Consider the following 27440-nt stretch of genomic DNA (forward strand, 5'->3'; position numbering starts at 1 on the left):
TCCATCTACTGGCTCCCATTGACCTACAGATCCCTCTCCAACTACATAACTCGTCAAGACCGACAAGAGATGCATACAAAGGATCGCTGCAGGTACCACCGCCCAAATCCACCAGACACATCACGCTAAGAGATCGGGCATTCTCTACAGCCATTCCACCGTTATGGAACTCTATCCCCTCTAACATCAGACTGGAAACATGCATCTCAACCTTCAAAAAAAGACTAAAGACATGGATATTCATACAAGCATTCCCGGACTCAAACTGATCTATCTCATCCTCACCAATCCTTATCTCCAACTACACCAGGATTAACCATCTCCACTATTGTTTACATGTTTGAATTAATAACCTGTCCTTTCTCTTCTCTCTCCGCCAAGTTCCAATCACCCTGTTATATGTAACTGCATTTTCCGCACCATTGTTTTTAGTTTATGTTTACGATGCACCCCTGTTTTATGTGAACCAGCATGATGGGACTGCGTTCTCGAATGCCGGTATATAAAAACCCGAAATAAATAAATAAATAAATTATCCACCATGATGCATAGATCTCTTTCCTGGGTGGTAGCTCCTAGTATGGAACCTAACATCGTGTAACTACTACAATGGTTATTTTTCTCTATATGCAACACCTTGCAATTGACCACATTAAATTTCATCTGCCATTTGGATGCCCAATCTTCCAGTCTCGCAAGGGGTTTCTGCAATTTATCACAATCTGCTTGTGATTTAACTACTCTGAATAATTTTATATCATCTGCAAATTTGATAACCTCACTTGTCGTATTCTTTTCCAGATCATTTATAAATATATTGAAAACCACCGGTCCAAGTACAGATCCCTGAGGCACTCCATTGTTTACCCTTTTCCGCGGAGAAAACTGATCATTTAATCCTACTCTCTGTTTCCTGTCTTTTAACCAGTTTGTAATCCACGAAAGGACATTGCCTCCTATCCCATGACTTTTTAGTTGCCTTAGAAGCCTCTCATGAGGGACTTTGTGAAACGCCTTCTGAAAATCCAAATACACTACATCTACTGGTTCACCTTTATCCACATGTTTATTAACCCCTTCAAAAACATGAAGCAGATTTGTTAGGCAAGACTTCCCTTGGGTAAATCCATGTTGACTGTGTTCCATTAAACCATGTCTTTCTATATGCTCTGTGATTTTGATCTTTACAATAGTTTCCACTATTTTTCCCAGCATTGAAGTCAGGCTCACTGGTCTATAGTTTCCTAACAGTTCCTTTCTCTCTCTCAGTCAACTTCTCTCACCAAATCTTGGGTTCCACTAAGAATTACATCTAAAATAGCTCCCTCTCTTGTTGGTTCTTGAACCAATTGATCCATGAAGCAATCATTTATTACATCCAGGAACTTTATGTCTCTAGCAAGTCCTGATGTTACATTTACCCAGTCAATATTGGGGTAATTGAAATCTAATTCCAAAAAATCTCTTAATGAATAACCCCACGAGGGCAATAAATTAAATTGAGATACGTGGTGTTTTTAAATTATTATTACAAACCCAGACAGGTCACCTTTAACACCACGGAGAGCTCTTCAGGCAGTGATGAGGATCGACCATCGGGGGACTATCCACGTCCTGTACAAAACAGGGGTCAGAACACGCGAGGCAAAAGACGGGGATACAGAGGTCAACAAAATACCGATTGGAACCGCCCAAAAACAAGGTCTCAATACACAGGGAACAAGTACCCGCCCCAGGGGGGGCAGAGAGACTGGACATAGAATCTGCGGTCATTAATTTATCCAAACACCTTTTGACACCGTTGCAACAAAAAATTTCTGGATAAGGGATTAAACTTTGTAGTATCACAAAGACATGACCCTTTCAATTTTAGATGTGATTTTCAAAAATGTATCCGACATCTACAGCGAACTGTATTCTTGTCCCAGCAGCCTTCTGAACCACCGCCAACACAAGAATCTTTGGTGAGATTAAAATCTAGATGGAGTCCACCTCCACCGGGGGATCCCGTAGTTAACACCTTTAAAGAATTAGTTTTACATGACGTTGAAATCTTGGAACATACAAAAAAACATATTTTCTACAATATGACTAAACAAGAATCCGAGGCTTTACATCAGCTCCAAGAAAATGAAGAGCTGGTCATAAAACCTGCGGACAAAGGAGGTGCAGTAGTTATAATGGAAAAATCTGCATATCTTAAAGAAGTCAATCGACAACTGTCCAACACAGACTTCTACCAACGTCTGGAAAAAGACCCCACACAGGAGATCCTCTCTGAAGTAAAAGAGATCATAGAGAGGGGTTTTGATGGTGGGTATCTAACAAATTCAGAACGTCGTTTTCTAATTAATGAAAACCCCAGGATACCCGTACTATACATACTACCTAAAATCCACAAAACACTCTGTAACCCTCCAGGACGCCCAATCGTCTCAGCGAATGAATCAGTGTTGGAACCGATCTCAATTTTCTTGGACAAAATTTTACAACCATGCGTGTCAAAATCCACCTCGTATGTGAAAGACAGCACAAGCATGCTACAATTTCTTGATACTGTACACCTACCACAAGATTGCTGGCTAGTTACGTTTGAAATCGAGTCTCTCTATACAGTTATTCCCCAGGATCAAGCACTTGTTGCAGTCTCAGAAGCATTAAAAGTATACTCACATCCAAAAAGGATCCCAATTATTTACATTATTGAACTTCTTGAATTTACATTAAGTAGGAATTACTTTATGTTTGATGGGGACTTTTATCTACAGATCCGAGGAACTGCCATGGGAGCTGCCATGGCTCCGGATGTGGCAAACATCTTTGTGGCCAGGTTTGAGACTCTACACATAGAAAATTGCCAATGGAGATCTCAATTGAAATGCTGGAAACGTTATATTGATGACGTCTTTGTCATATGGGAAGGATCCCTATCAACGCTACAAGAGTTCCATATATGGCTGAACAGTCTTGATCCCTGTTTAAAATTCACTATGGAACATCACCATAATCAAATCTCTTATCTAGACATTTTGATTAAGAAAAAAGACACCGCTTTGGTCACCAGCATATTCCGTAAGCCAAATGATCGCAACAATCTCTTGAGATATGACAGTTTTCACCCGACCAGTTTTAAAACCAATCTTCCTGTGGGCCAGTTCCTCAGATTGAGGAGATTATGTGCAGACCAAGAGGACTTCAAAACTCAGGCAAAAGATATGGCTAACCGCTTTTTACAACGCGGCTATCCGACACACTGTGTTAAAAAAGCCTACCGACGAGCGCTTTATTCGAACAGAGACTACTTATTTTTGCCAAAAAATCCTGAGCCAGGTTCGAACCCGCATACTGTGGTGCTGAAACATACCCTTCTGTCAGCCTCAATTAGTAGAGCTATGAGGGAACACTGGAAGATTGTTCAACAAATTCATCCTTCATTGAATCAACCTTTGAGGATTGCATACTCCCGTGGTAAAAACATTCGGGACCATGTTGTACGTTCAAATTGTTCTAAACCTATACAGAACAAGGAACTTGTTCAAACATGTGATAAATGCAAATTCTGCCCTTTAAAGTCCCCCCAGACTCAAATTGTCACGGCATCGGGGAAAACTATTCTTTTGCCCGAATTTTCTTGTCACTCAACCCATGCAGTTTATGCCATCTTTTGTCCGTGCCCATTAACTTATGTAGGCATGACAAAAAGGAAGGTTAAGATTCGTCTTACTGAACACAAATGCTGCATCAATACCAATCGAGTTGAGGAACCCTTAGTTGCTCATTTCAAAGAATTCAATCATGAGTTTGATGATATCAAATGGACCGTGCTAGAAATCATCAATCAGCACTGGAGAGGTGGCAATCGTGTACAGACTTTGAGACAATGCGAACAGAAGTGGATCTTTCAATTAAAATCAGTAACCCCTGGTGGCTTGAATAAGGACATCGAATGGTTCCATTTCTGGTGATTGCCCGCCAGAATTAGGAATCATCTGACTGTCAGGTGGATATCAGACGCAATGGTATTTAAATTCAGACCGACCCAAGCCGCTCTACCGCCAAGAACTCTGAGCGGAGAGACGGCGTTGGGTTCGGTAAATTTACCTTTTATTTCCCTCTGTAATGTATACATCGTCAAGACATTCTGTTGCAAAAAAGTAATATCGCTGAATTTGATTTAGGCTTTTAATGTTTTTTAGAAAAATTTGATGGACCCTTAACACCGCTGAAGTTCTTTTTTGCAAGAATTTACTAATGCTTAAAGATCTGTTTATATCCCCCGTTGAAACAAGGGGAGTGCTGGATCAGGAGAGTCTGAATATACGTCTCTGAAGCAGCTATTTTGGCGAAACGCGCGCGTCGGACGAGTACCTCCGACAGCTATGGAAAAATGACCCCGACAACGGATGAATAAGGGAAGTTTTTCTTCTTTTTAAAATTCATTACTTGAAAAATATTTAAAAAATTCATAAAAATTGAGTGGAACTACATGGACCAGTTGATTAAAAGTGACCCATATGAAGTGCATGAAATGCAAGCCTGACTTGTGAGCACTGGGTGGTATGATGGTCCTTAAATTTCCAAAGTAAATTTTGATATGCACAGCGTAAAAGTTTTTTCTAATAATTTAAAAACACCACGTATCTCAATTTAAGGTAATTGAAATCTCCCATTATTATTGCACTGCCAAATTGGTTTGCTTCCCCGATTTATTTATTTATTTATTTATAGATTTTTTTTTTTATACCGGTGCTCCTGTATGAAATACAGATCACATCGGTTTACATTGAAACAGAACATAAATTTTTGCCTAGAGGCATTACATAGAACAAGGTTAAGGAACTTGGAGCAGGGTAAACTAGATCAACATTAACATTGTAATGTAAACGTATTGGCTAACAAGTCTCATTTAGCAGAATAAACAAAAAGAAACATAAAAGGAAAACAGTAGATGTCACATGAGACCTTCAGCAAGAGATTGGATACAGAGTCAATTAGAAGAGTAGATGAGTAGAAGTATAGAACCTGGGCAATACTATGATGATGATGCGATGATCCTTAGCATTTCATCATGTCTGACCATTTTGTCCAGGTGGACGGTAGTATACTCCTATCACTATACTCTTACCCAACACACATGGGATTTCTACCCATATAGATTCTACTGAGCATTTACTCTCTTGTATGATCTTTATCCTGTTGGACTCTATACCCTCCCAGACATAAAGGTTTTATTACTTCGGCCTCTAAATTATCAGTCCTTGCTTCTGGTTAGCCATAGTTGAGAATTTAAAATAGTTAGGGCCAGAAATAAACTGATGCTACAAAGTCCAAGAGAAAAAGAATTTTAACCCACATTAAAAATATTAAAATTTACAAAAAAAAAAAAAAAAAAGAGAGGATCCTGGAAACATTAAATAGTTTCAATGGCAAAAAGCTACACAAACTACCACAAATACATCAATAGATATCACAAACATTAACTGCATAATCCTACACATGATCTTAAATACTGCACCAAACACCCTGGTTACAAAATCATAGCTCTTTAATTACCTGCTCAGTGTGTTATGGCCAACAGAATGTTACTTTTTATGGTAGAAAAAAAAATAAAGATTGTCTCAATATAGGAAAAAAGTTTTAGGAGTAGAAAAAACAAACATGATCACCCCAAACTTTTGAGCAGAAGCTAAAACTCTCAGAATGGTATCTTTGTATCTCCTTCTTTGCTGGGGGAAGTGTAAATACTTGGCAGATAGTCCCTTAAAAACAAACTTTTACTCAAAACAGTGTTATGTGAAGAGAATTGGGAGAGGAGAGGATTTTTTCTGCTTTTAAAGCTCATGACTATACTGAATCTGAAGATTTTTGTAGGTCTTTGCAATAGGTTATTGAAACATTTGAGTGACTTCTCATAAAAAGCACATTTCCTTTGGTCCTGACATACAGGTAGATGATCATGGAGCTATACATTTGTAACCGTTGTTTGGCACATATTGTATAGATTCAGATATCTTTATTTGAATTACAATTTGTAAGTGTTGCCAAATATATGGAGTGATTAAAAGAAAATGAGAAGAAATAAGTTACAAAATATTAACAGTAAGTACTATGATTACCCAAATACTATCCGTGATACACACTTATGATAGCTGATCTAGCATTTAACCACTGAATCTACAATTGAATGATACGTCACCTCCATCTTGATTTATTGTAACTTTGGGCATAGAAAAAGGCAGGAGGCTGGAGCTGTTTATAACATTTGGCAGACTGTGTACAGTGATTAAAAAATTTAAAAAGCCCAGCGAGAGAACCAATATAAAGTGAAGTGGTGAGAGAGGGCGGTGGATAATCAAGTAAACACTGTAAATCTGACTGCAGATAACCTCCAGTCATAATTTGGGGTGGGTGGGAGCACACAAACAAACCAATAAAAAGAATATAAATAAGATTTAAATGAATCCTAGGTAGTATTTCATACCAACATGTTTTAAAACTTTTTAAATATTCAATAGGATCTAATGGAAGTAACAATAAATATTCAGCTACTGGAACACATTCAGTGTGAGCCTGGCTACCAATATCATCTTTCAATTATTTATGTTTGCATTTCAGATGATGGGGAGAAAGGCAGGAAATGTGACTGATCTCCCTCCCCCACAAAGTTTCAGTTGACTGAAATGTAGTCTCTAATTAAAGGGTACCCTAGACCTTGATTAGATTCTTCAGGCCGAATTGAAATGTTTATTTGGGTTTATATTCATGTACTTCCTCTGAAATGAGGCTCTACATGTAAACAGAAAATCTATTCAACTAATCTGAAGCTTTGCCAAAACATAAGCATACCTGGGAACTCAGGATTTCACCGAGACTCTGGGAATTTGCATCATTTGCAGGGTCTCAGGGGAAACACTAGAAATCTCAGAACCTCTCTATATACAGCTCAGCCATTCCCCTTCCTCAGTAAACCTGCTATTAATTAAGTTGACTTGGAAAATAGCCACTGCTATTACTAGCAACAGTAGCATGGACTAGATTTATTTTTTGGGTACTTGCCAGGTTCTTATGGCCTGGATTGGCCACTGTTGGAAACAGGATGCTGGGCTTGATGGACCTTGGTCTGACCCAGTATGGCATATTCTTATGTTCTTAGAATTGGGGAGAGCCTGGAGCAGACACTGCAAGCAGCATGTGGGGAGAAACTGGAGAGGGGATGCAATATATACAAAACTCAGTCTGCAGCTGTGAGTCCAGGACTTGGGAATCACTCAGTTAAGGGTAGAGTGAGGAGCTGAGATTTATAGGGGGAGAGAGCAAAGAGAGTGCTGGGGTCAGATGATGGTGATGGGTGGAAGAAAAAAAAAAGAAAGTGTGGATTAGGTGGGGAGAGGTGGTGGAAGAGAGAAACCTGATTCATATTATTACATTCCTTCCCCCTCCCCCACCCTCTACTAATCAACAGCAATCAGGGAAGATGCTAGCTTTTATGCTGCCCTGTGCAAATAATTACTGTGCTGCCCCAGTCCCTTTCTCTTTCCCTCCCCCCCCCCCCCCCCCCATTCATTCATTCATTCATTCTCTGTCCCAGGCCCACCAAATAAAAGCCCAGCTCCCTTTAGTGATACAAAGGTTAAAAACTGATACCTGAAGTCCCCCAAACCCATCGCCTGATATAGGGATATTAGGTGCCCTAGATGAATCTTATAGCCTTACACAATGCCCCCTGCCCCACTGCACACACACACACATTGCGTTATGCATTTATATTTTCACAAAAAATATGGAAGTATAGTATTCTGAGGTAAAAATATCACATTATATATATATATATATTTTCATGCTCTGCTGTGATGCCAACACACACACACAAACACACATCCCAGGCAGCCTCCCATTCACACACACACACACACACACCCAACCCCATCCCAGGCAGCCTCCCATTCACACACACACCCACCCAATCCCAGGCAGCCTCCCATTCACACACACACCCACCCAATCCCAGGCAGCCTCCCATTCACACACACACACACATCCCAGGTAGCCTCCCATTCACACATACACACACCCAACCCCATCCCAGGTAGCCTCCCATTCACACACACACACACACACACACAACCAATCCCAGGCAGCCTCCCATTCACACACACACCCACCCAATCCCAGGCAGCCTCCCATTCACACACACACCCACCCAATCCCAGGTAGCCTCCTAGTCTCACACACACACACACACACACAATCCCAGGTAGCCTCCTATTCACACACACACACATAAAATCCCAGGTAGCCTCCGATTCACACACACACACACACACATCCAATCCCAGGTAGCCTCCGATTCACACACACACACACACACATCCCAGGTAGCCTCCCGTTCACACACACACACACTCACCCCAGCCTCCTATTCACACACACACACATCCCAGGTAGACTCCCGTTCACACACACACACACACACACACACACACAAATCCCAGGTAGCCTCCCGTTCACACACACACACACACATCCCAGGTAGCCTCCCGTTCACACACACACATCCCAGGTAGCCTCCCATTCACACACACACACACCCAAATCCCAGGCAGCCTCCCATTCACACACACACCCCAAATCCGAGCCAGCCTCCCATTCACACACACCCAATCCCAGGTAGCCTCCCATACACACACACACACACACACACACACCCCCAGTCCCAGGTAGCCTCCCATTCACACACACACAAACCCCCAATCCCAGGCAGCCTCCCATTCACACACACACCCCCAATCCCAGGCAGCCTCCCATTCACACACACACCCCCAATCCCAGGCAGCCTCCCATTCACACACACACCCCCAATCCCAGGCAGCCTCCCATACACACACACACACACACCCAATCCCAGGTAGCCTCCCATTCACACACACACACCCTCAGTCCCAGGTAACCTCCCATTCACACACACACACACACACACACACACATCCCAGGTAGCCTCCCGTTCACACACACACATCCCAGGTAGCCTCCCGTTCACACACACACACCCCAAATTCCAGGCATGCTCCCATTCACACACACACACACATCCCAGGTAGCCTCCCGTTCACACACACACACACACACATCCCAGGTAGCCTCCCGTTCATACACACCCACCCCATCCCAGGTAGCCTCCCGTTCACACACACACACACACCCCCAATCCCAGGCAGCCTCCCATTCACACACACACCCCCAATCCCAGGCAGCCTCCCATTCACACACACACACCCCCAAATCCCAGGCAGCCTCCCATTCACACACCCCCCCCCCGAAATCCCAGGTAGCCTCCCATTCACACACACACACACACACACACACACCCAATCCCAGGTAGCCCCCTATTCACACACACACACACACCCAATCCCAGGTAGCCTCCTATTAACACACACACATCCCAGGTAGCCCCCCGTTCACACCCACCCCCATCCCAGGTAGCCCCCCATTCACACCCACCCCCATCCCAGGTACCCTCCCATTCACACCCACCCCCATCCCAGGTAGCCTCCCATTCACACATACACACACCCACCCCCAATCCCAGGCAGCCTCCATTTCACACACACACCCCCCCGAAATCCCAGGTAGCCTCCCATTCACACACACACACACACACCCAATCCCAGGTAGCCTCCCATTCACACACACACACACACTCCCAGGTAGCCTCCCATTCACACACACACACACCCCCAATCCCAGGTAGCCTCCTATTCACACACACACACACACCCACTCCCAGGTAGCCTCCCATTCACACACACCCAATCCCAGGTAGCCTCCCATTCACACACACACAATCCCAGGTAGCCTCCCATTCACACACACACACACACACACACACACACCCAATCCCAGGTAGCCTCCCATACACACACACACACCCAATCCCAGGTAGCCTCCCATACACACACACACACCCAATCCCAGGCAGCCTCCCGTTCACACACACACACACACCCAAATCCCAGGCAGCCTCCCATTCACACACCCACACACCCCCCCCCCAAATCCCAGGCAGCCTCCCGTTCACACACACACACCCAATCCCAGGTAGCCTCCCATACACACACACACCCAATCCCAGGTAGCCTCCCATACATACATACACACACACACACACACCCAATCCCAGGTAGCCTCCCATACACACACACACACCCAATCCCAGGTAGCCTACCATACATACACACACACACACACACCCAATCCCAGGTAGCCTCCCATACACACACACACACCCAATCCCAGGTAGCCTCCCGTTCACACACACACACCCAATCCCAGGTAGCCTCCCGTTCACACACACACACACACACACACACACACACATCCCAGGCAGCCTCCCATTCACACACACACACCCAATCCCAGGTAGCCTCCCGTTCACACACACACACACACACATCCCAGGCAGCCTCCCATTCACACACACACCCCAGGCAGCCTCCCTTTCACACACACACCCCAGGCAGCCTCCCTTTCACACACACACATCCCAGGCAGCCTCCCTTTCACACACACACATCCCAGGCAGCCTCCCATTCACACACACACATCCCAGGCAGCCTCCCATTCACACACACACACATACTCCCCATCCCAGGCAGCCTCCCATTCACATACACACACACATCCCAGGCAGCCTCCCATTCACACACACACACACACATACTCCCCATCCCAGGCAGCCTCCCATTCACACACACACACACCAGACAGTCAGGGTCCACGGGTCCTTCTTCCTCTGCTGCTGCTGCCAGCTTGTACCTTCTTCATGAGAGCAGTCATTCTGCAGCTCCTCCTCATGTACTGGCCCCACGTTAATTCAAATTTGCGGTGCTAGCTCTTCCTGATTCTCATCTCACGTTTTATTTTATTTATTTAAAACTTTTATATACCGGCATTAGTGGGTACATCATACCGGTTTACATCCGAACAACAGCTGGAAAGTACATAAAACAGGGGCGGGGGGGGGGGATAAACGAGCAATAGAGAAAGGCAGAATGATAGCAAACAAAGCATGATTAATAAGTAAATAACAATATAACTATCAAGTATCAAAAATAAATTAAGAAGGTTCCGGATTCAATACTATATACCATGGTGCAAGTCGTGATAAGGAGACACTTTGGGTGGATGAGGATGGGCAGCTAGTCCGGGTAAGCTTCCCGAACTAGCTTCCCACACGATGCATGAGATAAGAATACAAGAAGAAGTGATAGCACCGCGCGTGTTGAATAGCGCGGGGCAAGCATATAAGGAGAAGCTGCAGGACAGGCTTCCTCTTCTGCTTTGGCCTCCTGCTTCTTTCGCCGCCGGTGGGATCGTGTCTACAGGCAGCATCATGGGCCTCCTAATTCTTCCACTGATAGTCAATCAGGTCTCCTGGTGGCAGCATGGGTTTCTCCCTCCTCTTGTCATCACCCCACCATGTTTGCCGCCCTCTGCAATTGCACATTTTGCACACTCAGTGGTGCAGGTCCTGACAGCAATCTCAGGGTGACCACAATTCTGAAGTTCCTAAGTATGCCCCTTCCTCCTGATTCAACAGCAATCTCAGGTCGACCACAACTCTAAAATTCCCAGGTATGAACAGAAAGAATCAATGTCTGAACAAAGCACTGCAGAATGAAGTGACTGGATTAATACCGTACAGGCCTCACACACTAAGTCGGAGTACACCAAGCCTGGACAACTGGGGTTCTCTTTCTTCTCCTGCATTTCTAGGGGTCTCACTCTTTCTCAACAGGGTTGATACACTGGCAAAGACCAGAAGTTTAAAGACAAGAATGAGTAGGTAGAGACAGGGGAAGATGTTACCTGAATATGTAAATGAGTCAAGATAATTTACAATGATTGGTGTGTGTGTATAGTAGGGGAGTAGGGGTGATGTGTTGGCTGAATAACATTTGGTAGTGAATTAGAAGGCACTTGTCTCTATTAAGAACTTTTACTTTTATTTTGAGACATCTGATCAATTCATTTTTCAATTTATTATGTTCTTGGATAGCTGTGAATTTCCCTTTCAATATGTTGACACTGATGTAATGGTCTAGTCCTGAAAAATATTTATTCCCTGCCCCAGGACTATTGCCTGGCTCTTCTTTGTGATGTGTTATCTTGTGTCTGTATTACTTTATTTTGTTATAAATTGGTGAAGGGAGGGTTAACTCCTTTCAGCTAGTCAAAAAATGTAATAAGTTACTCCAATAAAAAGCTATCCCACTTGTAGACAGACGTTTTTTCCCTCAATAAAATTGAAAATACATCTTTTTACATGCCCTAAACTGACATTTCAATAATTTTGCAGCTGAACTCCACTTTTCTGCTTATCCCATCATCTTTAAGCTTTGAAGTTATAAGGCCAGTCCTGGTTGCTAATACGAAAATGTTAACATTGGTTCACGCTTAATTGGTTCCTTGAAGCATTCTGAAATGAGTAAAGTTTATGGTGCTTCCAGTCCCAAAGCCATGGCCCAAATGAGAAATGGCAAGATGAAGAAAAAAGCTGTTCACTAAGTAAAAAAAAACAAACAACCAAAAACAAAAAAAAACAGGGGGCCCACTATGATCTCTAGAGTTCAATCAGTAATTACAAAAAAAAATAAAAAAATTCAGCCATACCTTTCACATGATTCTAAAATATTTAAACATTTATATAAAATATTAAGCATTACAAATACAGACTTATAAAATATTAAGCATATACAAATACAGACAAAAACATGTCTGCAGCTCCTTAAAGAAGGAGGAATCATATCCAGCAGTCAGCTACAACACTAATCAGTTTTGCGCTTTTAGCCTGCCTTTCTAAAGGATGCTCAAGATAGCTTACAGCATTATTCAAGTCAAGGTACAATAAGTTCTTGTTCCAAAAAAAAGCTTACAATTTAAGTAGGTAGTAGAGTCAAAGGGAGATAACTTGACTTACCCAAGGTATATCAAGGGGGGGGGGGGAAGTGGAATCTGAACCCTGGTTTTCCCAGTTCTCCGCTCACTGCTCTAACTACTACTCCTCCTAAATGTGGTGCTGGCATTTTTGTAATTATCTAACACCCCAAAATTTATTATAACTAATAATATATATAGATATATAATTCTTTAAAGTATGCAAAGAAGCCCCAATACCCTGCTGCACAAATACTGTATATATAAACACCAAATTCAAAAAACATTTCTTCTCTCTTCAAAACCTTTAATCAAACAACAAATTTATTTTTATTAAAATGTTATTGAGATCCCAACCACCTTAAACCACCCCCCATAAGCACTCGCACACCAATACACCTACACCTAGCAAAACTTATTTAAAAACTGAGCCCTGCAATAAAGGAACAAAATGTCCCTTATAATGATAAAACAAAATATCTCACCCTTATTAGCCCAAAGTCTATCCCTAAAAATAAAAAACAGTAACATTCTATAGATATGCAAAAAATAAGAACATAAGAACATAAGAAAATGCCATACTGGGTCAGACCAAGGGTCCATCAAGCCCAGCATCCTGTTTCCAACAGTGGCCAATCCAGGCCATAAGAACCTGGCAAGTACCCAAAAACTAAGTCTATTCCATGTAACCATTGCTAATGGATGTGGCTATTCTCTAAGTGAACTTAATAGCAGGTAATGGACTTCTCCTCCAAGAACTTATCCAATCCTTTTTTAAACACAGCTATACTAACTGCACGAACCACATTCTCTGGCAACAAATTCCAGAGTTTAATTGTGCGTTGAGTAAAAAAGAACTTTCTCCGATTAGTTTTATGTTCAAACAATTTTATTAAATTTTGAAAACGTGCCCCATGCTAACTTCATGGAGTGCCCCCTAGTCTTTCTACTATCCGAAAGAGTAAATAACAGATTCACATCTACCCGTTCTAGACCTCTCATGATTTTAAACACCTCTATCATATCCCCCCTCATGTCTACACCTCTATCATATCCCCCCCCCTTCTCTACAGAGAACAAAAGATTCAAACATGTCCTGCCTTCAAATCATATGTCAAACGACGTTCTTCCTAACAGGTTCTTGTATGTCAAACATATCAAAAATGGGGGAAAAAAAAAGCCCCTACAAAGGCCTTTGTTTCATCCACAAATGGGCTTCCTGAGTGGAGGGCTTCTGAGGTACTACTGGATCAATCCCACTCCACCAATGTCAGGCCACAAACTCCTGCAGGAGTGGAAGGCGCTGAGGGAGGAACAGCCCAAGGAGAAAACATTCAAGCTGTAGGTGGAGTGAGACTACCAGAGACTTTAGAACGCCCCACGGTGGTAACACTTGAAATATTGTGGGACATGATGGCTGCTATGACGCTGAATTTAAAAGGGTTAGAGAAGAAAATGCATGATATTACTGGGGAAAATAAACAAGAAATGATAGTGATACAAAATAAGTTAAAGAATACGGAAGATAGGGTAAAAACCTTAGAAGATATGGGGAGAAAAAATATTGAATTCCAAGTAGCTGTCGTTAAAGACAGGGATTTTCTATCCAGGCGAATTGAAACTTATGAGAATAATGCGAAACGCTTAAATCTGAGAATGTTAAACTTTCCGCGGATAGCAGGTGAAGTATCATTGGAAACTTTACGAAGATTCCTCAGAGAAGTTATGTCTTTTTCAGATAATGATATGCCTGAGATTAGTTTTTGTTATTTCATCCCCAATAGAAACCCCAATATGAATATAGAAGAGGCTCCCTTTCAAGGGAACCTAACAAATTTTCTGGAGAGTACTAACAACCAGATTATTGATAGGGGCACATTGTTAGTATCATTTATGAATCTTCTGCAACTAAATAAGGTAATGAAAGTATATTTTACAAAATATCCTATCTCTTTTAATGATGGTGTTGTAAAAATTTTCCCAGACTTGTCCACACTAACTCAAATAAAAAGGAAAAATTTCCTGACCCTTCGTCAGGAAGTATTAGACCTGGGATATACATATGTGTTACGTTATCCATGTAAGTGTGTGATTAAAAAACGACAAGATACTTATATTTTCTTTTCACCTGAACAATTGAAAAACTTTATTGAACAGAGAAAAACAGCAATATTGTCCCCAATAACAAGTGAATGAATAATGAATATGCAGGAATTACAGTGTAGAATGTTTTCTTGAAGATTAAATTTAACAATCTCCCTTCTTGGATAATTAAGCCTTTGCTATTATTTATAATTTGAATAGATGATGAATCCAAATTACAGTGGATTATGATATAGATTATTGCTACATATTTTGGTAATGATGTTTTGTTAAAAATGTAAAGGAGTACCTATTTACCTATGTAATATGTTAAGAAAATTAATAAATATATAAATATTAAAAAAAAAAAAAGAGTGGAAACGAGCATTTGTGTGAATAATATGGCAACAGATTAAAAATACATCTTTATTGATATTATTTGAAACATATAAAATAAAAGAACATCTTAATACTGATGAGTATAACATTTCAAACAAACAGACGTGTCCCTATGTGCATATATAGAATTGACAATCTGGTAAAACTCTCTCTCTGTCTGTATGTAGCTTCTGGACAGATATTTGGTCACTGATATAGCACATAGTAATTATTCATATGCCAAGATCATATGACATTACAATACATTACAATGTGATTTAACTCAAAGATGTATACACAGGGACATTGCACATCTGTGTACCACAAAACAATAACCAAATCTTGCAAATAGCAATTTAAAAAACCAAATGGAGCTAGTAAAGAACATAGAGAAAACATCTAGAACGCAAAAAGACAGAGATCATTCAAAACACTATCACACTCAAAAACAACCAAAAGATTGAACTAGCGGAGAAAGTACGGAACCTAGGAATTATAATTGACTCCGAACTAAGCTTAAAACAACATATATCCTTAAAAGTTAGAGAAGGTTACACTAAACTCATGGTACTCAGAAGACTCAAACCACTGCTAACACCAAAGAACTTTCGTTCAGTCCTACAATCATTGATTTTTGCAAGCACCGACTACTGTAATGCGCTATTACTAGGCTTACCATACACCTCACTCAGACCACTACAAATCTTACAAAACACTGCTGCAAGAATTTTGACCGGTAAAAGTAAAAAAGAGACCACATCACCGAAACCCTAGCAGAGTTACACTGGTTACCTGTGGAGCAGAGAATACAATACAAAACACTTTGCATCTTACACAAATTAATACATAATGAAAAAGCAGAATGGCTTAACACAGCCCTCCGTGTACACGTACCAAACAGAAACCTAAGGTCAGCGAATAAAGCACTCCTTACTATCCCATCAATTAAGACAGCAAGACTAACTCAAGTAAGAGAGAGAGCACTATCCTTGGCAGGACCCATACTGTGGAACACCATGCCACTAGAGTTAAGGTTGCAAAAAGACAGCAAATTCTTCAAAAAAGGCTTAAAAACTTGGCTATTCAAGCTAGCCTACCAAATAGAGAAGGAGAAACAGTGAGGCAGGCAAAGTATGAGATATGAACAAATAAAGTGTGTAGCTGTATTTCGATTTGTTTTTTACTCTACCTTCTCGTTCTTCACAAGATGAGAAGTTGACACTTATAAAAATAGATTTGTTTTTAAACTGATAGTTCCTGGGCAGTATTGTATCACACCCCAATTATATCATTGAGAAAACTATGTACCGAATCATTATGGCACGCGTGTAAATTAATGTATCTCAGCATCCTTATTTTATGTGCCTTATTGTAAACCGTTGTGACGGATCCTTCCTAACGACGGTATAGAAAAGATTTAAATAAATAAATAAATAAATAAATAAAGGAACATTTCTCAAAAGTATGCAGAACAAACAACTGATACAATAGTGTATATGAACAACCTGCAGTTATTACAAAATCAGCTTATAGATTACTATAATATATTTTTTATTGGTTTGTTCTGATTGGTTATTGTTTGCTTGAAAGTAACTAATAGTTGGTTTCAGCCATCAGAGTGAGAATAGAAGAGTAATGTCAGTTCCTTTAAAACAGCTTTTGTTCCAGTTTGAAGTTAAGAGGCATTAAGCCTGAACAAATATTTTCATCTAGTGCTTTGGAGGGAAAAAATGCCAAGATATTGCATCAAGGATGCACAGACTGCGAGCACAATGTAATAGAACACCATGTGAGTAAAAGAATGTGCACTGAATTTGAGCACTCATTTTCTTTATCCATATGCTAAAAAGAGAGGGATTAAAAAAAAAAAGAAAGAAAGAAACAAAACTAAAAAGCTGCTCTGAACAAGCATACAGTTAAAGTGCTTCTTTTCAGAGCAGGCACAAGCATCACCATTGTGTAGCACACCGATGCAGAAATGTTGTATTTACAACTGCAAAAGCTCATTTGGGAAGGCACTTTTGCAGCCCTACTGCTGTTTGTGTGACAGTATATATGCTGTAACAAGTGACTGCCCCAAAGGGCTCCCATAATGAATGACTGTTGCGCAAATAACAGTTCTATGTCTCTGAAGCCCACCAAGGGGCCGATGCAATACAGGGCGCTCAGCCGAGCGCACTGTATAACCCGCAGTCGGACGCAGGTTAAATAGGCGCTAATCCACCCCCTAATGCAATAATGCATGTGAATGAGGCTATTACTCATTCACTCCAAATGCAAAAAAATGAATGTGCGTCTCAGACGCACATTAATCGCTCAGCTATTAACGCCTGCCTGGAGTGTTAAGAAAGCGGGTGCTGACTTTTCAGCGCCCATTTTCCGCGCTTTTTTTTGCATTGGCCCCCAAGTCAGAGGCCCTCTGCCCCGGGACCATGGTTTGGAAATTTAATTAGTGACAAAACGTTAATTTACATTTCTAGACTGCCTTCCTTGTAGCACATAATACAACCCAAACTGATTTACAAAGAAAATAATAGTACAATAATAAACATACATTAATCTAATCAAGAAACTTATACATCAGTAAAGTAAATTAATATAAAACACTTAATACATCAATATATCACACCAGTCTATGGTGCTGCACCAGCAGGGTCTTGCACTTGGGGATTCCCATGGTCCTGGAAACTAGAATTTAGGACCCCTGTACCAGGAACCCCAAGTCCGAGACCAGACTTGTGCAGAACACGCTAGACTAACACAAGTCCCAGAAATGTGAGTTAACTTTACTCTATCTGTGACCCAGAAGTAAAATTTTCATTATTAAATAAAACAAAACCACAAAAAAAACTGAGTTAAACCGTCAGGACTTTAACACAGCTCCCTTCATTAGGAAGTTATAACATGGGATTTGCACAGAGGTGCACAAATTTATTTGTAAAATTTATAATCTGCCAATCCACAAATCTTGGCGGATAACAGCAAAACACTCACAATCGTCAGTCAACATGTTAAAACAAAGTGCAACAACAAATAGTTCAACAAAATGAGACAACAGGGAAGGCAATGCCACATATTCTCAAAAGTTAAACCAGAACTGCTGGCAAGAGAAAGGAACTGCCCATAAAGCTAAGGGACTCAGGCCGCAAAAGCGCAGGTGAACAGGTGAGCCTTAAGTAGACTGCGGAACCAGAGTAAATCATGTTCTGCCCTGATCGCATTAGGAAGATTGTTCCATAGTAATGGGCCAGCCACGCTGAAGAGCCGGTCTCTGGATTCAGCTAAATGGAGTGCCTAATGGAGGGAACTTCTAACAGGTTTTTTAATGAAGATCGAAGAAAGCATGTAGGATGGAAGCATAAGATTGAAGATGCACAAGTGTGCCTGATCATGGAGGGCCTTGAAGATCAGAGTTAGTATCTTAAATTTTACCTGCCAAGAAATGGGAAGCCAGTCTAGGCCAGCCAGGACTGGGGAGATATGATATCTGAGAGAGGAACCAGTTATCAGCCATGTTGCAGAATTTTGAAATTTGTAAAGGGCACATTCATGTTCACATTTTTTGAGTGCTAAAAACCTTGCTATTCGGGGAATTAAGTTATACACATGAAAAAGTGTGCTCAACCGAGCACACCTTATTACATCAGGCCCCTGAAACTTTAAAACCCTGAGGCAGGAGAACAACTCAAACAAAAGCCATCCTCAAGCATTGGTTGGATGCAGTTTCTGAGGATCCTCTCTACTTTGTATGTGCTCTTTACATTAGGAAAACCTTATACATCTGCCCAGTTGTCCAACAGTGTTATTTTTCATCTGCACATGCGCAGCAATTTATGTGCGCAAGTTCAAAACACAGACAGCCAACAGAAGGAGGAACCAGGGGCAGGTACAATGCAGCTGGCAGAGTTCCGCAGGCCTTGCCAGCCGAGGACTAGAGAAAAAAATCAGCTGCCTAAGAAGCAGGGCTGGCAGGAATCTCCAGGCCTCATCAGCCAAAGCAAAAGTGCAGGATTTTTGGGGAGGGGGGAGGGAAGGAGGCTGTTTGGCCTCCAGCAGGCCTGGTAGAAGGCAGCAGGGGTGAGAGAAATGAGGAAAAGAGAAGGAGAGAGAGGAAGATAGGAGTATGAAGGGGGAAGAGAGAGAAGGGGAGGCCAGGAAAGTGAATGCCGAGGAAGAGAGAAAAGGCTGCTTTGGGATGGAGAGAGGGCAAAGATGACTGTTCTGTGGGGGGAGAGAAGGAGAGTTGTGGTTGGGGAAAGGAAAGAGAAAGAACTGAACACCGTACTCCAAATGAGGCCTCACTGAGGTGATAATGCCCTTGTACAGGTTACTTGGTGAGGCCTCATCTGGAGTACGGCGTTCAGTTCTGTAGACCAGCAGTTCTCAACCAGTGGGTCGCCAAATCTCTCTGTCCCCCCTCTGACCCAGCTGCTCCCCGTGCCCAGGCTTAAAATGCTGATAGCCTGGGCGGAACGCGGCAGGAGAGCTGGAGTCAATGGCACCAGCATGGTCTCTTCTTCCCGCCTCCCAGCAGCCCGGAAGAGAAAGTGGCATGCAGTGGCTGTGCACGCGGGAGGAAGAGACCATGCTAGTGCTTGCAGCATCGACCCAAAGAAGAGAGGTATGGTGCGGAGCAAAAGAGGAGCAACCTCAGCCCCCGCAGTGGATTGGAGTCCTTTGTCAAGATCGCGAGGGCTGGAAGTGGAGGAGGCTGCTACCGCTAAGGCAGGAAATTGAGGAGACTGCTGCTATCACTAGTTCAGTGGGGGGAGGGAGAGAGTGATTGAGCAAGCAAGCATATGTGTTTGAAATATAGTGAATGTGAGTGTGTGTAATTCAGCATGTATGTAAGTGAGTGATTGAGAGCCTGTAAGTGTAAGTGAGAGAGATCATGTGTATGTATGATTAAGATCCTGTGTGTATAAGTAAGAGAGAGAGCATGTTATGTGTGTGTGTGTGATTGAGAGTCTAAGTGTGTGAAAGAAAGAGACAGCATGTATGGATGAGTGCAATTGAAAGCCTGTATATGTGTAAATGTGAAAAGATTGACAGCATATGTGGAAATGTATGTTTAAGAGCCTACATAAGTGAAAGAGGAAAAAGTATGTGTATTTTTGCATGACTGAGAGCCTATGTAAGTGAGAGAGAGAGAGAGAGAGAGAGAGAGAGAGCAAGTGTATGTGTGTGTGATTGAGAGCCAGAGAGAGAGAGAGAGAGCAAGTGTATGTATGTGTGATTGAAAGAGAGAGAGAGAGCTTGTGTATGACAGAGGAGAAAGTTGCAAACAAAACATCCCTCCTCCTGCGAATTCAAAACAATCTCAGGGCACCAGGTTTGCCGAGCAAAGCATTTTTTATCCTTAATTTTCATTATTGGGTCTTTGTGTCTTCTATTTTGAAATATTTTATTGTTATCTAGAAATTTGATGAGGTTTTAATTATTGAATATTCTATTCATCAGCTATTTTGAAATCTGGTCTTTTTGTTAGTATGGTTTTACTGTTATTGATTTTATATTTCTTGTTTTGAGGGCTGAAGTTTCTCTTTTTCCTTTGTTACACTGCATACAGTCTCTCTGGCTTGTTGCAGTTTCCAGTTCAGTTTTTGTCTGCATGCTTCTAGTTATGCGTTTTGGTCTCTTTATTCTTTGTTAGGTGAGGATCTGCACATGTGACTGAGGTGAGGTATTCTGCTGGCGTGTAGTTTCTGTGTAGGGCTCTATAGCAGCCTGGCTTGGTCCGTTTTCCTAATAGGAAGTGTATTGGTGTCTTAAGGCCTGGTGTAATATTTTCAGTGTTGCCTTTTCTTAGGTAAGGTGGTCACTGAGTGCTGGAAATTGGTGCTATTTTGGTATGGCATGGGATGTTTATGCAACTTTTTTGTTCAGACAGAGTACTTGTCTTTCCCTTGTGTTAATCTTAACAACAAAAATAATACTGGACCTTTATTTATTTATTTATTTATTTCCGCTGTGAATTGTAATGAGCAGTGTGTCACATATGTGAGCGTGGTCTGTCATGATGGGGAAAAGGTTGCAAACCACTGCTGTAAACCAGATCTCAAAAAGAACAGACAGGATGGAAGCAATTCAGTGAAGGGCAACCAAAATGGTGTGGGGTCTCTATCGGAAGAATTCTGAGAAAAAGGCTGAAGGATCTGAATGCAGGGAGGTACATAGGCTTAACTCATGGTTTAATCAAGTTAGTATGTCTTCCACACACTTTTCCAGGTTAGTATGTTTTTTTTTTTAATACTCCTGCTGCATTAGCATACTATTAACGTACTGATCCGGAATATGCTTGATTTTTACTGCGGGAGCAAAGAAAAAGTGAGCTAAAATTTAGTTACATTGGGCTCAAAGTGAGTCACCTAAAATGATTAACTGGAGTGATAAATAGAGTTGATGACAAAGAATGGAGGGATTTATGTGCACAAAATATGATTTATACATATAAAACATATTTACTGCACAACTGAACATTTTGTGCACAGAAATGGAGTCTTCAGCACATAAAAAAAAAGATATCAGCAGAGTGCCTCGAGGACCTGTCCTGGGTTCAGTTCTGTTCATTATTTTCCTAAGTGCTGATTGAGGCTATTGAGGCATTTTATCATTTTACAGCTCATACTGGCATAGTACTGTTGCCCTAAGGCCACAGTACTCCCAAGTAGTCTGCAACCTTATTGAGAGCAGAAGTATGTGTCTTTAAGCCCTTGAAGTTAAATCTGGGGACCCTTGACATGAGTGTATGGAGTTAGACCTCTAGGAGTTGCAGCAATTCTGCCAGGAGAAGACTAAGAGTTAATAGGTATCGCTATGCTTCTGGGTTTTCCCAACATCTACTTTCATCTACTTTCAATTTTACTTTCCAGCTCCTAAATTCTGACCTACTACAAAAAGGCACTAGGAAGATTATGCAGAACTCCATCTAAGATTTTACCAAACATGGTACACAGAGGTCTGAGTGTACTGAAAAACTGTTGCAATACTTGGTGTTGAAATGTGAAGGGAAAGAACTGAGGAGAAAAAAAGAGTCTTGTTCAGAGTGGTTGGGACTTCAGCCCTTGGACTGAGAGATCCCCTAACTATTGCTGAGAGTTTGGTCTCCTCATTGGCATATTCTCCTCTAAGGATAGCATGAGGAGAATATTTTGCCGCTATCAGGGCTGGTTCTAGATTAACCTGTATAAAAACTGAAATGGGCATCCCCACCTCCCCTCCTTCAAAGAAAAATATCAGCATAACTGCAGCCTTGCTCTTATCTTTCATCCTCCACTCCTTGCCTTAAGTTCCATCCCCGTCCTTCCAACTCCACCCCAACATCTTCCTTCCCTGCCCCCACTTGTTTTTCCATCATAAGGACATAAGAAATGCCATACTGGGTCAGACCAAGGGTCCATCAAGCCCAGTATCCTGTCTCTAATAGTGGCCAGTCCAAGTCAGAAGTACTAGCAAGTACCCAAACATTAAATAAATCCCATGCTACTGATGCCAGCAACAAGCAATGGCTATTTTCTATTGATTAATAGAAGTTTATGGACTACTCCTCCAGGAATTTATCAAAACTCATCCTCTCCTCCTCACTCTTACTTTCCATTTCTGTCCTGGCCCTACTAAGAGAAGAGTGGCTAGGGGCCTGGCACTTCTAAATGTTGCTTCCTGCTGCCAGCCTCGCTCTCTCTCATGGTTCTCTCCCAGTACTGTAAGGCAGAGAAACAGGCTCCAGTGGCAGAAAGCAGTGTTTAGAAGTGTCAAGTCCGTAGCACAGCTCTCTTGTCATGGGGGGGGGGGGGGGTATGATAGCAGCAACACTACTTCAACCCTGTTAGCTGTTAGAAAAGGAGTAGCAACTCTACCCCACAGGTGAGGGAGGGTGGTGGAAGGCACTAGCAATGCCTTCTTCAGCCTCAAGGTCCTATCAGAAGAGGGACCATAGCTCTTCTTTGGCCCAGTGGCTGCACTGGAAGGGGACGCTGGCCACCCTAGTGTTTGATGCTTTCTATCACTGCGCAGGGCACACAACTGAAAAGCCAACCCTTGCTGTTGTCATTGTACTTGTGGAATGTAGTAACTTCACTATGGATTACCTGTGGATATGGAATTTGTAAATTATTTTGTCAACAAAAAAGACATATACAAGACAATAAATTCTGTTCTAAGTCTGAATTGTTTTCCTGGGACTAGACCCTTTTGATCCATAATAACTTCTAGTGTGAAAATCTGTGACTATGCCCAAAAAGAAGCTATTCTACAGCTGTGTGTGTGTGTGTGTGGGGGGGGGGGGGGGGGAGGCTAGTCAGCCCTGCAAAGTAAAAGGTTTATCTCAGCTGGTCCAGTAAATTATATAGCATGGGATCTATTTACAGTTTGGGATTTTGCTAGATACTTGTGACCTGGATTGGCCACTGCTGGAAACATAATATTGGACTTGATAGACCCTCGGTCTGACCAGTATGGCAATTCTTATGTTCTTACTTGGCCACAACCAAAGCAGGGAGAGAAACCATCCTAATTAACAAGGGGCTCCCTAATGAACTCTCCACTTGAATAATCAAAATATGAGAAAAGAGCCAAGACAGCTTCCAATATGTGCTTACGAATACGGTTCTTAAAGGAGTAATGTAATGCAATGCAAAATGTCAAAATCATTCAGTAGGACAGTCCCTTTATAAGTTATTGCTGGGTATCTGAGTGTTGCTTAGCGACAACATAAAAGCTCATCTAACAAATACAAGTCAGATTTGAACGAGCTGGTGGTGGCAGCTACATGTGCAGAGGCGCAGGCCAACTCCTCGTCCCCTCCCGATGCTGAGAACTGCGCCCCACACCCTCGGATCCTAGCGAACGAACCTGGAATTCCAGCCCGTAGATGACGGGAGCGTCGTCCTCCATCCTGGCCCCCTCGCAACAGCACAAACCCACCAAGTCTGGTTCCTTCGCTCAACGCACGGAGCCTTTCCGACACTCGCCGGCTTCCGTACGCTGCACTTCCGGGAGGCGCTAAGCAGGGTGTACGCATGCGCAGTGTGGGTCCTACCCGGTGCTGGTATTGGTGGCGGAGAGGATGTTAGTCAGAGTGAAGCTGGAAGCGGCAGGGTAAAGGTGAGGCCCCGGAGGGGAGGGGAGGGGATCACGGACTCATGGGATTGTGGTCAGAGCAGGGCGTTTCCCCGTGTTAAAATAAGCGGGCGTTGTGCAGGTTGTGACCCCTGTCACTGGACTGATTTAGGAGTCATCTAAAGATTGTGATGTGCCTGAGCTTTTATATTGCCACTCCTTCTCCAAATGTTAATCTGTCTCTGTACAACGTTGCCTACATCTGGTAGAAGCTTATACAAATGATGTTGATAATAATGATGTGAATCAGGATGATGCTGTTAAAATCTTTGGAGGCAGGGGATGACAGGGATCCGAGACATTAGCAGCTTGTTTTGAATTAGCTCAGTTGACATCGAATGCAAAATCATTAAGATTGCCCCTTTGTATCCTTTCTTTATCATGTGCTTGAGGTGAATTCAAGGTTTAAAGTGCTTGAAAGGTTTTTCTACATAGCCACAGTGCCCACTGTGAGTGGTCACTGTATCTATGTAGAAAAGAGATCCATGGATTCATGAAACATATATAAAGTTTAATAAAAACATATTAAGAGTGCATTCAGGGCAAAAAAAAAAGTTTTAAAAGCAAGGGTTTGATTGTAATGCAAATTGTTTCTTATATTCGACATGTAAAACAAAGAGAAAAATACAAAATAATGGAAGATTTCAATTACTCCAATATTGACTGGGTAAATGTCACATCCGGACATGCTTTGGAGGTAAAGTTTCTAGTTGAAATAATTGACTGCTTCATGGAACAGTTAATTCAGAAGCCCTTGTAGACCTAATTCTCAGTGGAACACAGAATTTGATGCAAGAGGTAATGGTGGTGAGACTACTCAGCAACAGTGATCATAGTGCAATCTTGACTTAATGACTGGAGGGAAGACATTAAGTAAATCTGCAGGCTTTGATAAAATATAAAATAGAATAAAACAGAGTTTACATCAGGCCAGTCATTATTTAAAAATACCATCTTGGAAGTCCAGTCCAGATGAATTCCATGCATTAAAAAAAAAGTGGAAAAATGGCTAAATAACTACCAGCATAGTTAAAAGGTAAGGTTAAAGAGGCTATTTTAGCCAACAGAACATCTTTCAAAAATTGGAAAAGGCTAGATCTGAAAAAAATAGGCAAAAGCATAAGCATTGACAAGTTAGATATAAAACATTAATAAGGAGGGTTAAAAGAGAATTTGAAAAGAAGCTGGCCGTAGAGGCAAAATCTCATAACAGGAAGCCTGTGAGCAAGTTGATTGGCTGTTAGATGATCAAGGAATTAAAAGGGTACTTAAGGAAAATAAGGCCATTACAGAAAGACTAAGGGGCTGATGCAATAAAATTTGCAGAAAGCGGGATGTAAAATGAATTGTAAATATCAAGAACTTGTAACTTGATATCTTCATCAATTTTCCATCTTCAATCAGCAGATGTTGTTGGCAGCCATCCATTGCTTCCAGCGTGATTATTACTGCAGTACACAAGAGAATATTTATACTGACTTGACTGTTGAACAATGCTCAGGATCTAGAAGAAAAATTCCCCCCCTCCCCCCCAACAGGGAACTTTGAACATCATATTGGATTAACATCCAGTCTTTAACTGCTTAAACCTTTATTTGAGATGTGGTCTTTGATGTTCTGAGAAGGGACGTTAGCCCAAGGGTTACACTTGTTTTTAAACTGTTTCAGAAGGCTTATCCATCTAAATAAAGATTTGGAAACTTATCCGGCTAACAAATTAGTCAACTATAATTTAGCTGGATAAGTTGAGTGTTCCAAGGGTATAACTGGCAGGTGTAGAGTTAGCTACGTTATCTAGCTAACTCCAATATTCAGAGTTAGCCAGATAACTTAGCTAAGCCTGGTCAGGCCAAAGAGCTGTCCTAAAGTTAGCTGGATAAAATTAACTAGCAAACTTTAAGATAGCTGACTATATTCAATAGTGCGGCTGCACTGTTGAATATACCTCCAAAGTTAGCTGGATAAGTTTATCCGGCTAATTTTGCTGTCCGGATTGTGACTGAATATGGACCTCTATGTTACTATATTTCAGAATTGTCAAGAATAATACAAGGCAAACTACAAGAAGAGATGAGGTTAGAAGTATCATGGTTTCTAGTAAGATATCATTACATTTGGAAGTCTCATTTTTTAATACATTTTCTCCAAAGTTAGATTTATCTCATCTGAAGTTTAGCAATATGTTACCCTCTCTAGCTTTGCTAGTTCTCACTCCTGATTGCTGCAAAGAGAAAGCTGGGGAGATAGATTTTCAATGGGAAGCAGTAGTATGTCTCTCAGCTTACTTTAATTGATTAACTATGTCTTCCTTCTCAAGGAAACTTCATTATTTGCATAGGGGCACATAAGATCTGCTTATTACAGAAGGAAGACTTCTAGTAGCCTTTTTGGTCCAGGAGAATACTGGAGTCTTTGTTAGTTGTAACATCTGACAGGAGGCCTCAAAAAGTTCATGTACTGAAGAAGGAACGATCTTTTTATCAGATTGCTGTACCGAACTTGTAAAAATCCAACCGGATTTGCAAACTTTGGTCCAAATGTGGATGTTAGTTATTGGCAAAGTTGTAATGGGCTCAAAACTTGCTTACTTAAGTGGTGGTCCTGTCCCTTACAAAGTGAAATTTGAATAAAGCAATGTCTGATCTTCAGTGTCAGCTTCTCTCTTAATTACAGCTATATTACTATGTTGCCTTTCTGCTGGTTATATGTATGGGGTACCATGTCCACATTTCTCAGATAATTCATGAGAGAGTGACAAAATTATTTTGGTTTGAAACAAAGAATAGTATAGCACCCATTCAACTTTGTTCATCCTTTTATGAGTCCAGCCATTGCTGTAGGCCACTGCAAGGGCTGGTATAGTGTAAACATGTTCTAAAATCTGTTTCTGGGAACCTTGAACGCACATAGAAGATAGCGAAGGGCTT

The 27440-nt window shown here is 41.7% G+C and overlaps 2 protein-coding genes across 3 annotated transcripts in view; one reads left to right on the forward strand and one right to left on the reverse strand.

The window, feature by feature from the left end:
* EIPR1 (EARP complex and GARP complex interacting protein 1) overlaps positions 1-24377 on the reverse strand; it is a 486875-nt gene extending 462498 nt beyond the window's left edge. Inside the window, exon 1 of the mRNA XM_029595793.1 lies at positions 24247-24377. Within this exon, the coding sequence (XP_029451653.1) occupies positions 24247-24288 (42 nt within the window). The 5' untranslated portion in view covers positions 24289-24377. The remainder of the gene's footprint in view (positions 1-24246) is intronic.
* A 37-nt stretch (positions 24378-24414) lies between these two features.
* The window catches only part of TRAPPC12 (trafficking protein particle complex 12), a 350210-nt gene continuing 347184 nt past the window's right edge, over positions 24415-27440 (forward strand). For both annotated transcript variants that reach the window (XM_029595791.1, XM_029595790.1), the window contains exon 1: positions 24415-24498. The gene's annotated coding sequence lies outside the window, so the exon portion shown is untranslated. The remainder of the gene's footprint in view (positions 24499-27440) is intronic.

The sequence above is a fragment of the Rhinatrema bivittatum genome, chromosome 3 (genome assembly GCF_901001135.1).
Source record: "Rhinatrema bivittatum chromosome 3, aRhiBiv1.1, whole genome shotgun sequence".
Classification (NCBI taxonomy): domain Eukaryota; kingdom Metazoa; phylum Chordata; class Amphibia; order Gymnophiona; family Rhinatrematidae; genus Rhinatrema; species Rhinatrema bivittatum.